General features: G+C 42.2%; 1 protein-coding gene across 1 annotated transcript in view; it reads right to left on the bottom strand.

Annotated features, from left to right (window-relative positions):
• Positions 1 to 22697: 22697 nt before the first annotated feature.
• LOC139155470 (inactive N-acetylated-alpha-linked acidic dipeptidase-like protein 2) overlaps positions 22698 to 25079 on the bottom strand; it is a gene marked incomplete at its 3' end in the record, with an annotated part of 100618 nt that continues 98236 nt past the window's right edge. Inside the window, exon 3 of the mRNA XM_070730607.1 lies at positions 22698 to 22817. Coding sequence (XP_070586708.1) covers positions 22698 to 22817 — 120 coding nt within the window. The remainder of the gene's footprint in view (positions 22818 to 25079) is intronic.

Below are 25079 nucleotides of genomic sequence, written 5' to 3'. Positions count from 1 at the left end.
CTGCCTCTCTGCCGTAGCCGGGCTGGGCGCGGGGCATCCTCGGCGTTGGGCAGCAGGCAGGCAGGCAGCCCCAGGCGCGGCGGGGAGAGCAAAGGCGGCTTCGGCCCGGGCGAGGCCTCTTCTCCTCCGGGCAGCCGCGCCTGCCGCGCAACGCCGCCTAATGCCGCCCGCCCGGAGGAGAAGAGGCCTCGCCCGGGCCGAAGCCGCCTTTGCTCTCCCCGCCGCGCCTGGGGCTGCCTGCCTGCCTGCTGCCCAACGCCGAGGATGCCCCGCGCCCAGCCCGGCTACGGCAGAGAGGCAGGCAGGCAGCCCCAGGCGCGGCGGGGAGACCAAAGGCGACTTCGGCCCGGGCGAGGCCTCTTCTCCTCCGGGCAGGCGGCGTTAGGCGGCGTTGCGCGGCAGGCGCGGCTGCCCATCGGGCCCGGCCTCCATCCCTCCTGCGCCGTGGCGGGGCCGGTCTGCGATGCGCATCCTGGGGGCGCCCGGCTGGCCGGCTCCGGAGGCTGCGGCTCCTCCCGCTGCTGCCCAACACCGAGGATGCCCTGCGCCCAGCCCGGCTACGGCAGCAGGCAGGCAGGCAGGCCCAGGCGCGGCGGGGAGAGCAAAGGCGGCGGCGGGAGTAGCGGACGCCTCCCTCGCTTTTAGTACCGTGTTTCCCCGAAAGTAAGACATATGTCTTACTTTCGGGGTATGGCTTATATTAGCCGACCCCCCTGAAACCCCCCATATGTCTTACAATCGGGGGGGGGTCTTACTATCGGGGAAACACGGTAGTAAAAAACACAATGAAGGTTATAGAGGATATACTCATAGTAAAATACATCTAAGAAAGAATAGAAGTGAAGATATAGGCGCGGGGCATCCTCGGCGTTGGGCAGCAGGCAGGCAGGCAGCCCCAGGCGTGGCGGGGAGAGCAAAGGCGGCTTCGGCCCGGGCGAGGCCTCTTCTCCTCCGGGCAGCCGCGCCTGCCGCGCAACGCCGCCTAATGCCGCCCGCCCGGAGGAGAAGAGGCCTCGCCCGGGCCGAAGCCGCCTTTGCTCTCCCCGCCGCGCCTGGGGCTGCCTGCCTGCCTGCTGCCGTAGCCGGGCTGGGCGCGGGGCATCTTCGGCGTTGGGCAGCAGCGGGAGGAGCCGCAGCCTCCGGAGCCGGCCAGCCGGGCGCCCCCAGGACGCGCATCGCGGACCGGCCCCACCGCGGCGCAGGAGGGATGGAGGCCGGGCCCGACAGGCAGCCGCGCCTGCCGCGCAACGCCGCCTAACGCCGCCCGCCCGGAGGAGAAGAGGCCTCGCCCGGGCCGAAGCCCGAAGACGAGCCGGCCCCGGTGCCCGGGACAATATAACACATACCCCCAAAGTAAGACACAGAGGGGCTTTTGGGGGTAAAAAGATAGTAAGACACTGCCTTACTATCGGGGAAACAGGGTATGTGTATACCCACTAAAACCCTCATTATGTAATGGACAAAATCAATCAATCAAATTGTGGAAGGCAGTGATTTTTTTTCTTCTTCTTTCAATTTTTAATTGTTCCAGTACTTTTTAGGTCTCATGTATTTAGATTAACAGAGTTGGAAGGGTCGTGTAGGTCATCTAGTCAAATATCCTGCCCAAACTGGACATCCTACATCATTTCTGACAAATGGCAGTCCAATCTCTTCTTGAAGGCCTCCAGTGATGAAGCTCCCACAACTTCTGAAGGTAACATGTTCCACTGGTTGATCTCACTGTTGGAAAAATTCTCCTTATTGAATCCCTCCTTGTTCAGTTTCAATCCATTTTTCCTTGTCTAACCTTCAGGTGCTTTGGGAAATAGCTGATGTGATTGTTTCTATATGCATTCATCTTTAATTTTTGATAAGAATATTCAGAAGAAACATCAGAGACTGAAAGAAAGCAGATTCAAGTTGGCCTTTTGGCTGTTTATCTTAATATCGGCATGAGTAAGGAATGCTTTTATAGGATTTATTTATGGGATTTTTATGCCAACATTTGTCCCATGGTTGTTTTCCAGCATACATTATTCATTTCCCACCGTGGCATAAAATCTAAACTTTCAAATGGTGCCATAATTAGACACTTTTGATTGACTTTTTCTTCACTTAATTGGATTGTGGCTTTAGGTTGCTGTGAGCTGCCATATTAATTTTGCAAACTGGTCAAGTGGATTTCACTCTATGGAAAATGTAAATGGCAGTTCTTGTGACTTTAAGAGAAACCCTTCCACCCTTCCACCTCTCACAATACTAGACAACACAGTATCAACAGTAGAGACCTTCACATTTCTAGGTTCTATCATATCTTAAGACCTAAAAGGTCACCTAACATCAAAAACATCATCAAAAAAGCACAACAAAGAATGTTCTTTCTGCGCCACCTCAGGAAGCTCAAACTGCCCAAGGAGCTGCTGATTCAGTTCTACAGAGGAATCATTGAGTCTGTCATCTGCACCTCTATAACTGTCTGGTTTGGTGCTGCAACCCAACAGGACTGACACAGACTTCAGAGGATAATCAGAACTGCAGAAAAAACAATTGCTGCCAACCTGCCTTCCATTGAGGACCTGTATACTGCACAAGTCAAAAAGAGGGCGGGGGAAATATTTACTGACCCCTCACATCCTGGACACAAATTGTTTCAACTCCTACCCTCAAAACGTCGCTACAGAGCACTGCACACCAAGACAAGTAGACAAAAGAACAGGTTTTTTTCCAAACGCCATCACTCTACTAAACAAATAATTCCCTCAACACTGTCAGACTTTCTACTAAATCTGCACTTCCATTCTACTAGTTTTTCTCATCATTCCTTTCACCCATTTCCTCCCATGTTGACTGTATGACTGTAACTTGTTGAGTATATCCTAAGATTTTTATTACTGTTGCTTCTTCGTTGCTTATTTGACCCCTATGACAATCATTAAGTGTTGTACCACATGATTCTTGACAAATGTATATTTTATTTTATGTACGCTGAGAGCATATGCACCAAGAAAAATTCCTTGTGTGTCCAATCACACTTGGCCAATAAAAATTCTATTCTATTCTATTCTATTCTATTCTATTCTATATCCTAAGATTTTTATTAATATTGCTTCTTCATTGCTTATTTGACCCCTATGACAATCATTAAATGTTGTACCACATGATTCTTGACAAATGTATATTTTATTTTATGTACGCTGAGAGCATATGCACCAAGACAAATTCCTTGTGTGTCCAATCACACTTGGCCAATAAAATTATATTCTATTCTATTCTACATCCTAAGATTTTTATTAATATTGCTTCTTCATTGCTTATTTGACCCCTATGACAATCATTAAGTGTTGTACCACATGATTCTTGACAAATGTATATTTTATTTTATGTACGCTGAGAGCATATGCACCAAGACAAATTCCTTGTGTGTCCAATCACACTTGGCCAATAAAATTCTATTCTATTCTATTCTAAATATATGTCACAGACTGGGAGGTTGCCATTACAATCTAAATTTAATATAGTTGTCAGCGGATCTCCAGGAGGTCAAGAAAATAATGGGAAAGCTGGCATATTATTTTTATACTGCTTCCCTTTTTCCACCTGAGACTGAGGCTTTGATCCTTATGGGGACCAGTGGAAGAAAAGGGAGAATTTTAATATCCAGAAAAGTCCCCTGAAAGGCCTTCATCTTCAGAGGAAATAAAGCCGAGGTCCCAGAGCAAGTAGCATTAAATTTCTTTGCTGCAGTATTCAATCAAGCTATCACTCACCTATGCACATAAACTGTTTGTGCTGTGGGCATCTCAGCCCTCGCAAAGAAACAAAATCAATATATAATTTTCTTTAAGGGGAAGAAAGTGCAATTACACAGAATAACATGAGAATGATGTACATTTTTAAACCAAACAGCTTTTTAATCCCAGAAAAATAGCAGTGCTATCTAATGTGCAATTAGGATTTAAATGTCTAGCAGTTGGCTGATGAACCAGTTTTTAAAAAGAAGGGGGGAAAAATAAGAAAATTGAATCCAGGTTTGGTTGCCACGATATAAAAATGATGTTGAAACTCTAGAAAAAGTGCAAAGGAGACTACAAAGATTATCAGAAGACTCTGGAAGCTGAAACATTTGAAAAATGACACCAAGCTGGCGAGGGTAGCCAACACCCTTGAAGACAGGCTCAAATTACAGAAAGACCTGGACAGACTAACACAGTGGGCCCACACCAACAAAATGATGTTCAACATCGACAAGAGCAAAGTCCTTCACCTAGGTAAAAAAAAAAAAACCTGGACAGACATACAGCCTCGGAGAAACCATTCTCAGCAGTAGCGATGGTGAAAGAGATCTCGGAGTCTTGGTGGACAATCAACTAAACATGAGCCAACAATGTGCAGCAGCAGCTAAAAAAGCCAACACAATCCTAAGCTGCATCAACAGGGGAATACACTCCAAGACCAGGGAAGTCTTAATACCACTCTACTACGTCCTGGTCAGACCACACCTGGAGGACTGTATTCAGTTCTGGTCACCATACTTCAAAAAAGACATTGAAACTCTGGAGAAGGTGCAGAAAAGAGCAACCAAAATGATCAGGGGTCTAGAAACCAAGACTTACGAAGAGAGACTGCGGGAAGTGGGCATGGATAGCCTAGAGAAAAGGAGGGCCAGAGCGGACATGATAGCAGTCTACAGGTATACGAGGGGTTGCCACAGAGAGGAGGGGATCACTTTATTCTCCAGGGCCCGCATGGTCCCTTCCAACTCTAACAATCAATCAATCAATCAATCAATCAATCAATCAATCAATAAATAAATAAATAATAAAATACTTGCAAGAATTGGCTATGTCTAGCTTAATGAAAGAAGGGCAGTGATGGCGAACCTATGGCACAAGTGCCACGTGGAACCATTTCTGTTGGCACGCGAGCCGTTGATCTAGCTTAGCTCCAACATGCATGTGCATGCCGGCAAGCTGATTTTTGGCTCAACTGGAGGCTCTGGGAGTTTGTTTTCAGCTTCCAGAGGGTCTATGGGGAGCAGGAGAGGGTGTTTTGACCCTTCCCAGGCTCCAGAGAAGCCTACCTAGCCCACTGGAAGTCTGGAAATGAGTCAGGCATCCGGAAGGGGGGACATTTTGCCCTCTCCAGGCATTGAATTATGGGTGTGGGGAAAAGGTTCACCATCACTGGACTAGGGGGTGACATGTTAGCGACTGCATCCAACATCTAAGGGACTACCACAAAGAAGAAGGCATCGACCTATTTTCCAAAGTACCAGAAGGCAAGACAAGAATTAATAGATGGAAACTGATCAAGAAGAGAAGCAACCTAGAACTAAGGAGAAATTTACTGACAGTTAGAACATTTAATCAGTTGATCTTTCCTATAGGATTAACGATCACAACTCCAGAAGTTGTAGGTGCTCCAATACTGGAGATTTTTTAAGAGAATGGGCAACCACTTGTCTGAAATAGGTTTCAGGGTTTCTGAAACCCATTTCTTGCTTGAGCAGGAGTTGGAGTAGAAGTTCTGCAAGGTCCCTTCCAACTCTTTTATTCCATGATACTACAACAAGGTCTCAGATTTACCAGTCTGGGGATATTAAAAGAAGTTATGGGTAGCATGTTTCCTTCCTGTCTTGACCGCAGATGCTGAGGAATGAGAAATCAATATACCCTAAGCAGGAACAATTACCAATAGCAATTAACCATCCTCAAGATCTACCCCTTGATCCAGTGTAAGATTTTGAGTGTAAATTCCCCTCAATCATTCTGCTAGTTTAAATCCAAAATAGCTTTAAATTACTATTTGTTCTGCAAATGGATAAGAATTTTGAAGTTACTTCAGATTTACATACTGAGAGCTGCTTTTTCTTCTAATCCTAATTGTTTTTGAGAGAGGATTAAGTGTCATTTTAATTAAATGCATTTTATTTTAGTGCTAGGCGGAACATTTTTCCTGTGTTTATTTTCTACCAGCTTTTTATTCAATTTGATAAACAAGAATTTGCATCTGAAGTTTCTGCCCAAGAAGAAGACAGCTTTGGATGAGATAATATAGCTAAAGTATGGCATTTGTGGTATTGTTTTTATACTGTTCTTGATATAGACTCAATGCACGTTAAAACTACCAGTTATTTTTAGTGGTTGCTAGGTGGCCAAAGAATAGAATGTTCAAGTATGCCTTAAGAAGTCTGCAGCTGTCCTACTAGGGGTGGGCAGAAGGCAGGACAAGGTGGAACGTAGTTCCATCAGCGGAAATAAAGCCGTCTGCCCAGCTCCAGCTGACTATCCCCCCTCCCATCCCCCTCCTCCTTCTTCTTGGAAAGCAGCAGGGAAACCAGCACTGGCAGGAGTTGCAGGGGCCCCATTTCCTCCCCCCTCTTTTCTCAACAGCTGATCGTCACCCATTCATCTAGCTACCCAGCCTGAAGCAGGGGGCGACCCAGGAAGGAGAGCGTGGGAAACGCGAAGCGAATTGTCACCCCAGAGAGCGGCACTGGTGAGTTGTAAGTCGAGAACTTAACAGATCACTTGAATGATGATGATCATTCAAGCCAGTCCCACCTTGTCTCATGGCTGGCAAGCCACTCCTACCCAGTCACATGACCATTAAGCCACACCCACAAAATAAACCACACCCACAGTGTGGCAGTAAAAATTTTGGCTGCCCATTACTCATTCTATCCATCTGTTAATGAAACCTAGCACTGCATTGAAAGTTGGTTGATGCTGGTGCTCACCCAGGGTGTTTCCAGCCCTTACTTTTATACTTTTAACTTATTTTTATACAGAAGGATGAAAGAAACAATGTAATTTACAAAATCATCTGTAACTATTGCAACCAATTCTACGTGGGACAAACATAAACATCAATTAAAACTAGGATTCACGAATACCGGATGGCAATCAAACGCCATGACCCCAAATAACAATAGCATTTAGACATAGACACTGCTTTATAGTACTTTACAGACTCTCTAAGTGGTTTAAGGAATCAGCATAATTGCCCCCAACAATTTTAGGTGCTCATTTTACCCACCTCAGAAGGATTAAGGATGAAATCACTACCCACACCGACAGCAAACAGCAACACAAAAATAATTGGCCATGCTACCACTCACCACGCTTATGAGTTCATCGAAGTTTGGCATTCCACAAACTGCTCATCTGTCTGGAACCCATACCATATCTCAGACATCAACACCCTTGAAAATGTCCAAAGATATTTCACCAGAAGAGCCCTTCACTCCTCCACTCGAAACAGAATATCCTACCAAAATAGACTAACAATCCTGGGCCTAGAAAGCCTAGAACTACGGCGCCTAAAACATGACTTGAGTATTGCCCACAAGATCATATGCTGCAACGTCCTACCAGTCAATGACTACTTCAGCTTCAACAGCAACAACACAAGAGCATGCAACAGATTCAAACTTAATACGAACCGCTCCAAACTTGACTGTAAAAAATATGATTTCAACAATCGAGTTATCGAAGCGTGGAACTCATTACCGGACTCAATTGTCTCAACCCCTAACCCCCAACATTTCTCCCTTAGACTCTCCACGATTGACCTCTCCAGGTTCCTAAGAGTCCAGTAAGGGGCATACATAAGTGCACTGATGTGCCTTTCGTCCCCTGTCCAACTGTCTTCCTTTCTCTCGCTTTTCATATATATTTTCTTCCTTTCATATATCCTCTCCTATAAGTTCAGTTTTACCCTTATATATATTACTACATGTCTATTTTTCTTCCAATGTATTTATGTATTGGACAAATGAATGAATGAATGAATGAATGAATGAATGAATGAATGAATGAATGAATGAATGAATGAATAGCAATAGCATCAAAAGACATGTTTGTTTGTTTGTTTGTTTGTTTGTGTTTGTTTGTTTGTTTGTTTATTCATTCAATTTTTTTTATGCTGCCCTTCTCCTTAGACTCAGCAAGGCTTACAACATGTTAGCAATAGTACTTTTTAACAGAGCCAGCATATTGTCCCCACAATCCAGGTCCTCATTTTACCCACTTCGGAAGGATGGAAGGCTGAGTGAACCTTGAGCCGCTGATTAGATTTGAACCATTGACCTGCAGATCTAGCAGTCAGCTTTAGTGGCCTGCAGTACTGCACTCTACCCACTGCACCATCTTGCTCTATGTTGACGTACAGCCAGCCTACAAACCCCTTAGAATCCAAATTCTAAGCCTACCAGAGACAGCACAACTCATGCAACCACTAGCAGTTCACCTCTGAATGACCCTGACCTATCATACGACCCATCACAAAACTCACCGATGACTCACACCTGATCCATCACAACACACAATTGACTAGAATGTGAAATTTCTTTGTCTGCCATATTTTTAATGTTACTTTAAAAAAAATAAAAGAATTAGCATTTTGGGAACAGTAGTTAAGTTTTGAGATTAGTTAAAAGTTCTCATTTAGAGAAATTAGTACAGCAATACGAAATGAAGGCTGATTTAAATTCATGATATTCCATGGAAGATATTGCCTTCAGGTTATTGAGCATTTATTTATCACATTTATATAGCCATCCATCTCAGTAAATGTGACTCTGGGCAACATACAACCAATATTTAAAATAACATCATAACTATCAAAACACTATAAAAACAAATAAAAACAAGATAAATAAGATACTATAAATAAAATACTCATGTAAACAAAATATAACTATTGTAAAAATTCCTAATGGAATCCCTAGGGTTGCTGAAAGAACTATGTCACTCTTAACAGAATAACAAAGTTGGAAGGGACCTTGTAGGTCATCTAGTCCAATCTCTTACCCATCTAATCCACCCCATCCCCCTACCCACTCTATTTTCAGAGCCTCCCAAAAGTCTAAAAGGGATGGATGGAATTTCGAAGGAAGAATGATGTTCTAGAGCAGGGATCTCCAGTCTTGGCAACTTTAAGACCTGTGGACTCCCAGAATTCCTCAGCCAGCTGCCTGAGGAATTCTGGGAGTTGAAGTCTACCGGTCTTAAAGTTGCCAAGGTTGGAGCCCCCTGCTTTACAGTGCAGAAACCACACCAAAAAAAGTTGTGTCTAGGTCCATCAAATGAAACTCTTTAGCAGATGGAACCTGTGACATATTCTTCTTAATGCCTTAATGGAATGGGTACGTGTAATTGGAAAGAGGCAGACACTAGTGTTGGGTGAACCGAACCCGCACAATTCGGGTCCGTACCAAATTTTATGTTCGGCATGCCGGATCCGAACCCGAATTTTTAAAAAAAATTGTGCTCCAGTTCGGCGTTTGTGCCGAACAGCACGAAAGCCACCGCCTGGCTGTCATCTGCTGAGAAGAGGAGGAGGAGCCAGGTGCTGGTGGTGGCGGAGGAAGGTGAACACTGGGGAGCTGTCAGCCGGTTGGGAGGCTGGGAGGGAGGCACAAAAGGAGCTGGAGAATCCCACAAAGGGATTTCGGGGGTGGAGCTTTGACGTCACGTATACCGGCAGGTTGCTAAGCACAACAAGGTGATCACTTCCTGGATTCGGGGGGCAGCACTAGAATAATGGAAGTGATCACCTGGGCGTGCTTAGCCAGCTGCCGGTATATGTGATGTCAAAGCTCCGCCCCCGGAATCCCATCGTTTTTTATTTTTATGGATTCTTTATTTTTATTTATTTTTAAGGATGCCACAGTGGCGCCACAAGCAAAGGGAGGTCTTTTTATGTAAAAATTAAAAAAGAAATTACATGAAAATGCCTCCCTTTGCTTGCGATGCCGCTGCGACATACTTTTTCGTAAAAATAAAAATAAATAAAAATAAAAAATCCGTAAAAATAAAAAAACGATGGTATTCCGGGGCTGAGCTTTGACGTCACGTAGTGTTCGGAGTTCGAGTTCAGGTTCGGCTAAACTTTGCATGAAGTTCGTCCAAACTCGCTGAACCTGAACACCGTTGGGTTTGCCCATCACTAGCAGACACTTAAATAAACTGGATCTATTCCAAGCAGATCTCCCAGTAGAGATCACCCAAGGGTGCAATCAATGTTATTTCCACCCAGTCTCCAGCCCTGAATTCTTCCTGGAAGGGATCAAATAGTCCATTTTACCTAGGGCTGATTCCATCCCAGTTTTACAAAGGATTTTATATGGACAGGATCTACTTGGGGAAGTACTCCACATAAACAATCACTTTGCTGTAGGAAGACCCCACAAATACCAATTTAAAAAATTGACAGACCTTAAAAAACTTATTTGATGCCTAAAGCAGCAGGTCTAATTCACCGCACATCGATATGATTCAACTAGGAAGCAAATCTGACATTAAGATGATAAATATGGTTATTGAAGAAGAAAAGCAATTTGTCCAGCTATCAGTTTCCCTTGACTAATTAATCTTGAATTTGTCATAAGGAAGTCTTAAAAATGGAATTGGGTATTTTTTTAAATCAGCACATCGGAGCAAACAATTCACTCCCAGTTGTAATATGACAGGTGACAAGGTCAAGTTGAACAGAAAATTAAATATTATCTTTTTTTTTCTTGAAGACTATGACATAAACTATCGCTTGGAAAAATCACTCTGGAAATCCCAATAAGGTACTTTTCTGGGGGAGATGGTAATTATTTCCTGATATTGCATCTCTTATAACTAGTACATGCTGTTATGAAATGCGATGTAAATAACTTCCTGAGAGGGAAAAGTTAAGATTACATAAAAGATATGCTTGAGAAATTATTAAAGGGGTGTATGGGGTATATGCGTGCTAGATACATGTCTTTTGAGGGCACTAAAAGATCTTTTTTCATCTCGGAGAAAATGCAATAGAATAATCTTTGGAGAAATGCTGTAAGTAATACTTTAAAAGTTGTTGAATTAAGTTTGACTCCTGCATGCAGTTTTATCGACAGTAAATGGAAATGAAATGTTAAGGGAACTTATTTCCTTAGGATGCGGTGAAGATCAATATGAAACAGAACTATCAATTTTAATTTTTTCATGATCTGCCAAATTCAGCTACCTGAACAAACGTTACTTGTTATCAAATAATATGATGTCCATAATTTTGTTATGCATCATCAAAGTGATGCATATACAGTGATCCCTCGATTAGCACGGTCTCGATTAGCGCGAAACGCTGCAACGCGGTTTTTCAAAAAATATTAATTAAAAAATAAGTCCGCGCTAGTTCTCTCTCTCTTTCTCTCCCTGTTGCCGGCGTGGTATATGAGAGAGAAAGAGAGAGGCAGAGGTCGGGCGCATTACCGGGAGGTGGAGGCGGCGTGGGGACGCTGGGTGCCGGGGACACCGAGGAGGGGGTGGATGTGGCCTCTCAGCTGCAGAGCCGAACAAGGGCGGAGGCAACGGCGGAGTCCGGCGTTGGGGCCATGCGGGGCCGCTCATCCAGGGGGGCGTGGACTGGCAAGTCGCCCTCCTTTCTCTTTCTTTCTCTCTCTTATACCACACCGGTAACAGGGAGAGAAAGAGAGAGAGCGGAGGGCACCTTGCCGGTCCACGCCCCCCTAGATGAGCGGCTCCGCATGGCCCCAGCGCCGCCCAGGCAAAGAGGAAACCCCAAGATCGCTTGCCGCTTGCCGTATTGCAGCGAAGGAGGCGAAGCAAGGCTCCAAGCTGCAATACGGCAAGCGGCAAGCGGCAAGCGATCTTGGGGTTTCCCCTTTGCCTGGGCGGCGGGAAGACCAAGGGAAGGTTCCTTCAGCCGCCCAACAGCTGATCCGCTCCGCAGCGCGGCAGCAGCGAGGAGCCGAAGATGGGGTTTCCCGTTTGCCTGGGAAACGGGGAAACCCCATCTTCGGCTCCTCGCTGCTTCCACGCTGCGGAGCAGATCAGCTGTTGGGCGGCTGAAGGAACCTTCCCTTGGTCTTCCCCGCCGCCCACACGCAAACTCCACCATCTGCGCATGTGCGGCCATGAAAAAAAATGGCGCACATGCGCAGATGGTGTTTTTTACTTCCGCACCACTATAACGCGGAAATCGATTAGCGCGGGAGGTCTTGGAACGTAACCCCCGCGCTAATCGAGAGATCACTGTATGCCCACCAGGGGTGGGTTCTACTTACCATCTACTTACATTGGTAGGGAAGGTTTGCCTATGTGCCGATGACTCTAAAGTGTGCAATAGGGTTGATATTCCTGGAGGAGTCTGTAATATGGTAAACGATTTAGCTTTACTAGATAAATGGTCAAAGCAATGGAAACTGCAGTATAATGTTTCCAAATGTAAAATAATGCACTTGGGGAAAAGGAATCCTCAATCTGAGTATTGCATTGGCAGTTCTGTGTTAGTAAAAACTTCAGAAGTGAAGGATTTAGGGGTAGTGATTTCTGACAGTCTCAAAATGGGTGAGCAGTGTGGTCGGGCAGTAGGAAAAGCAAGTAGGATGCTTGGCTGCATAGCTAGAGGTATAACAAGCAGGAAGAGGGAGATTGTGATCCCCTTATATAGAGTGCTGGTGAGACCACATTTGGAATACTGTGTTCAATTCTGGAGACCTCACCTACAAAAAGATATTGACAAAATTGAACGGGTCCAAAGACGGGCTACAAGAATGGTGGAAGGTCTTAAGCATAAAACGTATCAGGGAAGACTTAATGAACTCAATCTGCATAGTCTGGAGGACAGAAGGAAAAGGGGGGACATGATCGAAACATTTAAATATGTTAAAGGGTTAAATAAGGTTCAGGAGGGAAGTGTTTTTAATAGGAAAGTGAGCACAAGAACAAGGAGACACAATCTGAAGTTAGTTGGAGGAAAGATCAAAAGCAACGTGAGAAAATATTATTTCACTGAAAGAGTAGTAGATCCTTGGAACAAACTTCCAGCAGACGTGGTTGGTAAATCCACAGTAACTGAATTTAAACATGCCTGGGATAAACATATATCCATCCTAAGATAAAATACAGGAAATAGTATAAGGGCAGACTAGATGGACCATGAGGTCTTTTTCTGCCGTCAGGCTTCTATGTTTCTATCCCCACCAATTCGCATCGCGACGGAAGTGTACCATTTGGCACACGTGTGTCCCCTTCTGGAAAATATTCCTCTATACATCCTCAGTACTTTAAAAAAACCCAACCCCTTTGATCTTACAAATGAGACAAGGAGTACGGAAAACAGCTGTGGAGTAGCAATTCAACCTGCCGCCTCTGATCAGCTGGTCTTCGGAAGCAGAGATAAAGGTCAGTATAACTCAGGGGCAGATCGGTGGGCCCTACAAAGATAGAGAACCAGTCAGAGCTACCAGTTCTAAAGAACAGGTCTGAATCAGCATGATTCAGGAACAAACCCCCTCTGGAGATACATACCGCCCCCTCCCTCCTGGTCATTTTTAAAGCTCTGAAGACCTACCTCTGCTGGTGGGCATGGGGTCCGTGAGCGCTGAGATTGTCTCCAGCCGATGTTGTGAATTGGCTGGAGACAATTGGATTGAATTGGATGAATGTGAATAACTGTACATGGGATTTTTTTAGAATCTTTGCTAACTTTGTTTATTTCATTTTTTAAAAATAGATTTCTTCACATATATTGCTTGTATTTACAATGTTGTACGATGTCCTGAGTCACTTCAAACAAACAAACAAACAAACAAACAAACAAACAAACAAACAAACAATGCCTGCAATCCTATGCTGATGTTCTAAACAAGACTTTATAAAGCCTTAATAAAAATCAATTTCTGAATTAAAGTTCTTTGATGATTATTCATTTCTATGTGGTGATTAAAACGTGGATCTTTCTTTCTTTCTTTCATTCATTCATTCATTCATTCATTTATATGCCATCAATCTTCAATCTCTATTGAACCTATTTGTAGATTATATCAGGATAGTAGAGCGATTCCTAACAAAAGAATAATATCCAAAAACTCATTGTATTTGTGCTTATATGTGAAGATTGTCTTCATATCATTTCTAAACCATTGACTTAGCAGGATTTTTTTTAAGTTACTTTCTATGCTCACAGTTTCCAAATTGAAACTATGGTTCGGTGTGTCCATGTGTTGTGAAATTAGAGCTTTTCATCAAACCTTCTGGCTGCTAGTTGGGGTTGATGGATGCGCTCTGCTACCCTTCTGCTGGTTTGTCCAGCAGAGTAGGTGGCTGTTACAATCCTTGAATTGTATGCTATAAATCAGTGTTTTTCAACCAGTGTGCTGCGGCACACTAGTGTGCCGTGAGACATGGTCAGGTGTGCCGCGAAGCTCAGAGAAAGAAAGAAAGCAAGAGAGAGAGAGAAAGAGAACAAGAGAGAGAGAGAAAGCAAGAGAGAAAGAGAACAAGAGAGAGAGAGAAAGAGAGAGAGAAAGAGAACAAGAGAGAGAGAGAAAGCAAGAGAGAAAGAGAACAAGAGAAAGAAAGCATCAACCCCAACTAGCAGCCAGAAGGTTTGATGAAAAGAGAGAGAAAGAAAGCAATAGAGAGAGAGAAAGAGAGGGAGGGAAGGAGAGAGAGAAAGACATAGAGGGAGGGAGGGAGGGGGAGGGAGGGAGGGAGAGAGAAAGAGCAAAAAAGAGAGGAAGGAAGAGAAAGAAAGAGGGATGGAGAGAGAAAGAAGGAAGGGGGAGAAAGAGGGAGGGAGAGAGAAATAGTGCGAAAGGGAGGAAGAGAGAGAGAGGATTTTTTTGTCCAAACTTTTTTAGCCCCCACCCTCCCCCCGCTCAATGTGCCCCAGGGTTTCGTAAATGTAAAAAGTGTGCCGCGGCTCAAAAAAGGTTGAAAATCACTGCTATAAATGACCCTGTTTTAAATGACTCTGTATTCTCTTCTGGAGCTGCTGGGTTTTGTTTTGTTTTGGTTTGTTGTTGTTTTTTTTGTTATTTAAGCTGCTTTAGAAGGCTTTAGTTGATTTGTGTGTCAGAGAAATGGAACCTTATTTGAAATGGAACTTTTGTAAGAAATAAGACATGTTATAAGAGCAACGGAACAGCCATTGTCATGACATATTATATTGTATAACCAACATGTATTTTCTGCATGTCAGCTTTCTTTCTGCTGCTCTGTTCTCATAAAATATGGTTAGAAAGTATATGTTTGTGCTGAGAGAATGTGAGAAAGGAATATGCTGATTAATAAAGGCCTACAAAAAAAAAATACTACCACACTGTAGGTGTGGCTTATTATGTGGGCGTGGGCGTGTGACCAGGTGGGAGTGGCTTGATGATCATGTGACCGAGGGTGGCTTAAAGATCATGTGACTGGCTTAAAGGTGGCCAACTTGATGTCACCCACATCAAGGGTTTGGGTTAGGGTACCTGGCCTCTCCTCGCCTTGAAGAGATACAATTTCCCTATCTATTTACTATTACTGAACATCCAAAATATACTATTTAATTCTATATATATATATGCCATATGTGTACATTACATTACTTATAATATAAAGTGTATGTACACACACACACACACAAAGCTCTTCTAAAATTATACACATTCAACCTCATTTACTGTGATGGGAAAAACATACTCAGAGCCCAGAAGGGGGGGAAAAAGGGGAAAAAATCAAAATTTTTCTACCGGTTCTGCGTACCTGACCATACCCATAGGAGCCCATAACTGATGCTAACCATTAGATAGAGGAAGTGTGCAGATGTCAGAAATGATGTAAAGTCCTATGGAATTCCCAAGCTGGAAATCTTTTATTTATTTATTTATTTATTTATTTATTTATTTTATTTATTTATTTATTAATAGAGTTGAAAGGGACCGTTAGGTCATCGAGTCCAACCCCCTGCCTGAGCAGGAAACCCTACAGCACCCCAGCCAAATGGAAGTCCAATCTCCTCTTGAAGGTGTCCAGAGTTGGGGAGTTCACCACCTCCCCTGGCAGGCAGTTCCATTGGTTGATCGCTCTGACCATCAGGAAGTTCTTCCTTATTTCCAGGTTGAATCTCTCCTTGGTCAGCTTCCAACCATTGTTCCTCGTCCGGCCCTCTGGTGCCCTGGGGAATAAAGAGACCCCCTCCTCACCGTGGCAACCCCTCAAGTATCTGTAAACTGCTATCATGTCCCCTCTAGACCTTCTTTTTTCTAGGCTGTCCATGCCCAGCTCTCTCAATCTCTCTTCGAAAGTCTTGGTTTCGAGTCCCCTAATCATTTTGGTTGCTCTTTTTTGCACCTTCTCCAGAGTTTCGATGTCTTTTTTGTAGTGAGGTGACCAGAATTGGATGCAGTACTCCAGGTGGGGTCTGACCAGGGCATAGTAGAGTGGTCATGCAGATTTAGGAATTCTGGGAGTTGAAGTCCACATGTCATAGAAGAGTCCACTTTGCCTACCCCTGCACTAGACCAATGGTCAAGTGAACAACAACTCAGTGAAGGAACTACCAATACAGTAGTCCCTCACCTATCGCTGGTGTTACGTTCCAGACCTGGCCGCGATAGGTGAAATCCGCGATGGGGAATTTATCAAATGATAGTACTTATTTAAGTATTTATATTGTAATTGTTTGGTAAGTTTTCATTGTTTTAAGTGTTTATAAACCCTTCCCACACAGTATTTATTTTAGATACAGTATTTAAATACAGTATTTCCAATTTTAGATATATATATTTTTAAAAAACCTGCCGATCGAGTTCGGCGGGCTGTTTAAATCTGCCGATCGACTTCCTCAGAAACCCGCGATGAAGTGAAGCCGCAGTAGGTGAAGCGCGGTATAGCGAGGGACTACTGTATAGACAAACAAGCTAACATTAATCAACAGTAGCCAAGGAATCACCAAGAACACTCCCACTAACACTGACAAGGCAAGCCACTAAAATATAAGAACAAACTCCACACCCTTCTTTTACTGATGATGTTATCTAGTTTGGTAATGAAATGTCTGCAAGAAAACCATTAAGTGCAGAGAGCACCAAAGATTCCTCTAGTTCCATCCTGAACTATAACTGTTGTTGTTGTTGCTTTTCTGTCAGGAGTGTTATGAATTATATATGGTGGTACCTCTACTTTAAAAATGCCTCTACTTAAGAAATTTTCTAGATAAGAACTGGGTGTTCAAGATTTTTTTGCCTCTACTTAAGAACCATTTTCTACTTAAGAATCCAAGCCTGGAAAAAATTCCCAGGAAATCTGAGAGCGGCACGAAGGCCAGGCCAGTTTCCGGCCATCCCCCCTTTAATCCTGGCCATCTCGGGCTTTTTTGGGCTGCCAGAGGAGCCTTTTGGTGGTGCTTAAGGAGGCTTTGTCAGCCCAGAGCGAATGAAGCGTTTTCCTTTCTCTGGGCGCTGCCTCAGAGTCCCTCTTTTTTTAAAAAAAAAAAAAAGCCTTAAAGTTTTGGATTTTTTTGATTCCCCTCACCTCACCTTCTTCCTTTGGCAGCAACTGTCCCCCTCCTCCTCCTCTTCTTCCTCCTCCTCCTCCCACCCAAATTCTGAGCTTTTACTTCTTTATTAATGGGTTTGCATGCACTATTTACTTTTACATTGATTCTTATGGGAAACATTGCTTCTATTTAAGAACGTTTCTACTTAAGAACCTGGTCACGGAACGAATTAAGTTCTTAAATAGAGGTACCATTGTATAGTGGTCGAGTGACAGTGGTGAAGATGTTCACTTCCCATTCAGAAGGTTGAGAGTTCGATTCAAGGTAAGGGCACTGAGACAAAATATCTGTACTCCCTAAAGCTCATAGAGGGAAATAAAGGGAAATATTTCTTCATCCAGAAGGTCATTGATTTATGGAATTCACTTCCAGAAGCGGTCGTGACAGCTGTCAGCCTGGATAGCTTCAAGGCAGGGTTAGACAGATTCATGGATGCCAATTGTATCAGTGGTTATTGAAACACTTGTCCATGCGCCGCCTCTATGTTGGTTGAGGCAGGCAGGATTCCCTTGGGTACCATTTGTTGGGGGTCAAGGGAAAGGGAGGGTTTTGCCTTCTCTTTCTGCTCAAGGTCCCCATGGGCCACTGTGTGACACAGAATGCTGGACTCCATGGGCTTTGGCCTGATACAGCATGGCTCTTCTTATGTTCTTATTTCCTGCAAATTCTTGGTAATCAGGAATGGCATCCACCCTGTAAATGCTCAGCTCAACTCAATTGCCCTGACTGTATTCTGAATGAAGGAATTATAAGATCATAAGAAGGGGAGAAAAAGTAGTGTTGTGTTTATAATATTTTATATGTTACGTTTTATGTTATAACATTAAATCATTTTCCGGTTGACAGAGTCCTGGAAGCCATGCAAATTCCATTACATCAGTGAACAGTGATATAAGTTAAAAGGGAGAGCAATGAGTGTTTTTAAATTGCTTTAAAAATACACAATGCATTGTGTATCTATTGCTTTTTTGCTACACTTACAGTTCATAGCATTTATTCTTAAGAAGCACACACCTTTGCAGTACAGCTGGGAGCAGTGACTTTTGGAGACAATCCAACAAACCTAGTAAGATCCTGAAACTTGGGGAGGTTAGACAGACAATGTGTTATATTGAGCTTCTCCTTGGGGCATGTTTAAATCTCCAACAGGATAAGTAATGATGTTGAAGAATCTGATCTCCGATCACATAACAATAGAAAACAGCATGGCTATCTCTAACTACACCACTGTTAGGGGAAAAAATCTTTGCTATTTTTCTTCTTTCTACTCCTGTGGACTTTATAAAATGATGCCACTTGAGACCAAGATGTGGGGGGGGGGGGAATGGATTTGTTTCAATTCTGCAAAGTCCTGAAATCATAACTCTGAAAAGCAAGGGATATTTTTAGGGAGAAAATATAATAGAATTTTATTGGCCAAGTGTGATTGGACACACAAGGAAGTTGTCTTGGTGTATACATATAAGAAAAAGATATGTTTGTCAAGAATCATGTGGTACAACACTTAATGATTGTCATAGGGGTCAAATAAGCAATGAAGAAACAATATTAATAAAAATCTTAGGATACAAGCAACAAGTTAAAGTCATACAGTCAACATGGGAGGAAATGGGTGATAGGAATGATGAGAAAAACTAGTAGAATAGAAGTGCAGATTTAGTAGAAAGTCTGACAGTGTTGAGGGAATTATTTGTTTAGTAGAGTGATGGCGTTCGGGAAAAACCTGTTCTTGTGTCTAGTTGTCTTGGTGTGCAGTGCTCTGTAGCGACATTTTGAGGGTGGTAGTTGAAACAGTTTGTGTCCAGGATGTAAGAGGTCAGTAAATATTTTCCCCGCCCAGCTTCCTGAAATTTCTCTCAAATAAATACTGGGGACACATTTATTTGGTTCACCTTGTAATGCTCATAATATTACACGGAGAGGAGCGGCATACAAATCCAATAAATAAAATAAATAAATAAAATAAATAAAATTCAATACTCTCCAAAACTTCCTTGAACTTTTCATGTAACACGTTGTGGTTCTCAAGGACATAAAATTCTCGTTACTAGCGAAGAGCACGTTTTTCACATTTGCATGAAAATAACACAGAATAATCTGGTAATGCATTAGGGAAAAAATACATAATTGCAAATATAACACATGTGAGGCAAAACTGTATCTTGGAAATAGGATATGCAGGATATGCAGACTTTTTTTTTTGTTTCACCATTTTATGATTATTTTTATTTTCAAATGAATGCAAGCTTACGACTAGAAAAATGAAAAGCTGACAAAAACTGAGATTCAGCCCTATCTCAAAATGAGAACTGTTATAAGATTTGTGCTAATATCCCCCAGATCAGTTTTCTTCCTTGTTTATTGGCTGTTTCAATTCCTAGTGCGATCAATCAAAGTAGGTTGCACAGCTCTTCCGTTTTTGCTTCCTTAACATTTATTTATTTTATGGAAAGAAAACAGATGGGAGAAGCAGTGGGATGCAAAAAAAATTAGAAATGGGAGATAAGTCCGCGTTTGAAGAAAGACAAATGTGCAATAAAACATCATCCGATATTGCTGCATCTCTCTTTTGTAGCATAGATTTCCTTATCATTTTGCTATAGGTTTTCTTATTATTCTGCGCCATCATGCAGACACAAATAACTTCAATAGCTTTCTTAAAGCTTAATTGGCACTTTAGTGCCTTCAAGCTATTACCCTGCTTTTGATTCCATTCATGAATGCCTGAAATCAGGATTACCTATGTGTTCTGTCAAGCTCTCTGGTAGAATCCTCCCGAAAATGCACAGATACAATTTCAGACACACACACACACGTTTGAAAATTCAAAACAATGTTCTTTATACCGAAAATCAAATAAACGAAGCACTCTTTTTGTATAGCAAAGAGCACTCATCTCCAAACAAATTGGTAATTGGTACAAGTCCCTTATCAGTTCTGTGATACTTAGCTTGCAGCTGTGAGGTAATTCACAGTCCTTCTTCTTTCACAAAGTGAAACACACTTTGCTCTGGTTTAGTTTCAAAGCAGGGAAAAATCAGCCCACAAAAGGTCAAAGTCAGTAAAGCAGGCACAAAACACAACGACCAGATAATCCTCCACAATGGCCAAACCCACAGGCTGCTATTTATAGCAGCCTCACTAATTACCACAGCCCCACCCAACCACAGGTGGCCTAATTTTCTTTGATAATAATCTCTCAGTTGTTGCTGCCTATGCAGCGCTCTCCGCATGCGTGGCTGTATCATTAACTCTTGTTCTGAATCCAAGGAGGAGCTAGATAATTGATCTCCTTCTGAGCTGTCTGCCACACTCTCCTCCTCCCTGTCACTCATGTCTTCTTGGTCAGAGGAGCCTTCATCAGCAGATTCCATCGGGGGCAAAACAGGCCTGCAGCATGGGCCAGAGCTAACCACAACGGGGGAGGGGGGGCACCTGTGATAGCCTGAGTGCTCTGCAACTTTCTGCCAGCAAAAAGCAGAGTTTGCAACGAGTACACCAGGGGTGGTTCCTCCCAGTTCCGACCAGATCATCCGAACCATTGGAGACCTGCTGGTGTGGTAACAATGGCATCACAGATCAGTATGCACAGGCTGCAGCATGTGGATGTCTCCCCCACATCCACAGTCCTTGGGGCAGGAGCTGGGCCAGAGCTAACCACAACACTATGTGAGGAGGACAGTCAGAAAAAATCAAACTGGCTGTTTTGATTTTATGACTATAGTAAGCTATCTGATGGTTCAGAAGCTGCCCACCCAAAATCAGATAAGATAACAGGAACTGGAGATGTTTCAGAATGAAGAAAATAGAACAGGAATTCTTGAGAAGACGTTTACTTCTTTGTAGGAAAACTATACTGTCTATATTCTATTTACATAACACCAACACTATCTTACTAGATGACACACCACCACTAACCACAATTATAGATCAACCACAGACTAACCACGCCTATGCAAAGGTGCATTGCAATATATACAGTTCCTAACCAATCAGGTCATAGCACATTCTGATAATCTACCATGACTCACCATTCCTTTTAATTTACACTCATTGCATTCTACTCCATTGTAACTGGAATATTACCTCAGGTACTAATCCTGACAACGTGCAATCAAACATCATCTGCTATTGCTGCATCTCTCTTGTGTAGCATAGATTTCCTTATCATTTTGCCATAGATTTTCTTATTATTCTGCACCATCATGCAGATATAAATGACTTCAATACCTTTCTTAAAGCTTAATTGGCACTTTAGTGCCTTCAAGCTATTACCCTGTTTTTTATTCCATCCATGAGTGCATGAAATCAGAGGTACCTATGCGAGGAGGACAGAAAAATCAAGATGGATGTGGTGATTTTATGACTATAGTAATCTATCTATATATAAGTGTTCCCTCGATTTTCGCGGGCTCGAACTTCGTGAAAAGTCTATACCACGGTTTTTCAAAAATATTAATTAAAAAATACTTCATGGTTTTCCCCCCCTATACCACGGATTTTCCCGCCCAATGACGTCATATGTCATCGCCAAACTTTCATCCACCTTTAATAAATATTTTTTTAAATAAACTTTAATAAATAAACATGATGAGTAAATGGTTGCTAAGGGAATGGGAAATTGCAATTTAGGGGTTTAAAGTGTTAAGGGATGGCTTGTGATACTGTTCATAGCCAAAAATGGTGTATTTACTTCCGCATCTCTATTTCGCGGAAATTCAACTTTCGCGGGTGGTCTTGGAACGCTTCCCCCGCGGAAATTGAGGGAACACTGTATATCAAAGTAATAAAAGCAAAACCCACTCAGGCCACGATCATGAAATCTCCACATCCATAAAGGCTACAAACTTGAAATTTGTCACATATGTTCCCCTTGGCTTCTAGGTGCACACTAAGAAAGGATTTTCCAAAATGACCATCAGATCATTAGCATTTTTAATATTGTTGTTAACATGCTCTTATACTAATTAGTTACATTCTACTTCCCCTCCCAACTTGAAAATAACTGATAGCATAGGGCAGGTTTTTGTTGGGCAAGGCTGAGAGAGTAGTTCCATTTGATAGCTTTCTACTGTCCACCAAAGTCAGTTGAACTATAAATGTTACTGTCTCCTCTTCAAATTCTTGATCAACAGATTAAATATAGTAAAGGCAAGGTAACAGAGGTACATAAATGAGGCATACATTGAAGTCTCCATTTGACCAAAGGAATCATTTGATAAATAAGAGTATTCTTTTTCCTCTATTCAGGAAAGGGTTCATAACATTTATAACATTGGGAAAGAGAGAGCGAGGAAGAGAGGGAGAGGAATGCAGTTTTACAAAACCACACCAAAGATTGCAGTTCAAAAATCAGAAAGAAAAGAAAGCATTGGGGGAAATCCAGAACTAACCTTATATAGCAAAGGCATATGTCCAAGTTTTAAAAGAGCGATTTTGCTGGACACATTTGTAAATTGTTTAATCCTGAGCAAATCTCCTGGACTTCCATATTGTACATCAAAGACTTCAGCCTTGAAAAAACATAAAGACAGATTATTGATTATTTCCCCATATATTATGAATGAATAGGCAGATGGTAGCCAAAGACCACTGCTTTATTCTCATTACTGGTATGATAATCACATGTATATTTTTACATGTGCCTCAACCCATCTCTGTTATTTTGTCATTTATTTGTATTCACAATATGTTATTCCCATGGACATCTTTGCGCAAACACATTAAACATCTTATGCATACACACGATAAGTAGTATGCACAGACGGTTTCATTAATACCACCATATTGTTATCACTGTATCATCACTAATCTGCAGGTTTCTTTCTATAAATGGAAATGTTTTTCCACTTCAGAGAACAATTCATAGCTCATTGGATGAAGCACTAGAAGAATGACACAGAATAGCATGCAAATTTCCAATCTCTTCTCTCTCTAAATTCCTCTGAACCCCACCCTTGTAGTATTAGAGGTTCTTCCCATTTATTAAGCATGTACTGTATGTAGTCATAAATACACAGCCTTAACTTAGCCTGATAAATATCGTTATATATCATACATAAGAATAGCACTTAACATCCATTAGAGATAGGTGATATTTTACCGTACTCTACAGGACAATATAGTAGGTGTTTCACTAGTAGATAGAAGCAATGTGTTCAGTTTTTATAGCAAAAGCAATAACAATTGCACTTAGAGTTATTTACTACTTCATAGTGCTTCACATCCCTCTCTAAACCTTTTACAGAATCAGCATATTGCCTACAACAATCTGGATCCTCATTTTACTGATATCAGAAGGATAGAGGGCTAAGTCAACCTGGAGCCAGTGAGGATCAAACGGCTGGCAGTCGGCAGAATTAGCCTGCAATACAACATTCCAACCACTGCATCGTCATAGCTCCACTTATGGCAAGAATGCCTCCTAACTCCAATCACAGGGGTCTTTTTTTACCCACTTGCTATCACACAGGATTCTTGTGTTTAGGATGTAACCATGTCCCAAAGGTTAGATGAGCAAATTATTACTCCGTTTAAAAAAATATTTGCTTAATATCTTTCTTGTGACTAGGATCTTATTTCTGTTAATTATGTTTATATTCACACTATGTTAATACATTTTACCTGGGCATACATACATGCATACCAATTTCCAGATAACACTATTCATTTTCAGGGTATACAATTCATGAAAGCAGGCAGAAGAAATAATAAATTAAAGAAATGAACAGAAGTTATGGAGTCTTCATCACTTGAAACTTTCAAGAAGAGATTGCCCTGCCATTTGTCAGAAAAGGTGTAGGGTCTCCTGCTTGAGCAGGGGTTGGACTAGATGACCTACAAGGTCCCTTCCAACTCTGTTAGAAACATAGAAACATAGAAGACTGACGGCAGAAAAAGACCTCATGGTCCATCTAGTCTGCCCTTATACTATTTCCTGTATTTTATCTTACAATGGATATATGTTTATCCCAGGCTTAAATTCAGTTACTGGGGATTTACCAACCACGTCTGCTGGAAGTTTGTTCCAAGGATCTACTACTCTTTCAGTAAAATAATATTTTCTCACGTTGCTTTTGATCTTTTCCCCAACTAACTTCAGATTGTGTTCCCTTGTTCTTGTGTTCACTTTCCTATTAAAAACACTTCCCTCCTGAACCTTATTTAACCCTTTAACATATTTAAATGTTTCAATCATGTCCCCCCTTTTCCTTCTGTCCTCCAGACTATACAGATTGAGTTCATGAAGTCTTTCCTGATACGTTTTATGCTTAAGACCTTCCACCATTCTTGTAGCCCGTCTTTGGACCCGTTCAATTTTGTCAATATCTTTTTGTAGGTGAGGTCTCCAGAACTGAACACAGTATTTCAAATGTGGTCTCACCAGCGCTTAATCTGTTAATCTGTTAATCTGTTAATTTACTTTTCCATACTGGATTATTATTTTTTTATTATTTTCACATTTATTCTTGATCCAATCACTTGTTATTCACACAGCCTTATGTACATCATACCGACTGCTTACAAGCTACATATGCATACCGTATGTCCAGTGAAGGGCTACCAAAATTTTTACTACCACACTGTGGGTGTGGCTTATGCAGGACACCCTGCATTTTCTTTCAACATCTTTCAGTGAACATAAGAACATAAGAAGAGTCCTGCTGAATCAGGCCAAAGCCCATCGAGTCCATCATTCTGTGTCACACAGTGGCCCACCAATTGTCCTTGGGGATCTTGAGCAGAAAGAGAAGGAAAAACCCTCCCTTTCTCCT

The sequence above is a fragment of the Erythrolamprus reginae genome, unplaced genomic scaffold (genome assembly GCF_031021105.1).
Source record: "Erythrolamprus reginae isolate rEryReg1 unplaced genomic scaffold, rEryReg1.hap1 H_20, whole genome shotgun sequence".
NCBI lineage: Eukaryota > Metazoa > Chordata > Lepidosauria > Squamata > Dipsadidae > Erythrolamprus > Erythrolamprus reginae.
This window is presented reverse-complemented; position numbering and strand designations above follow the sequence as displayed.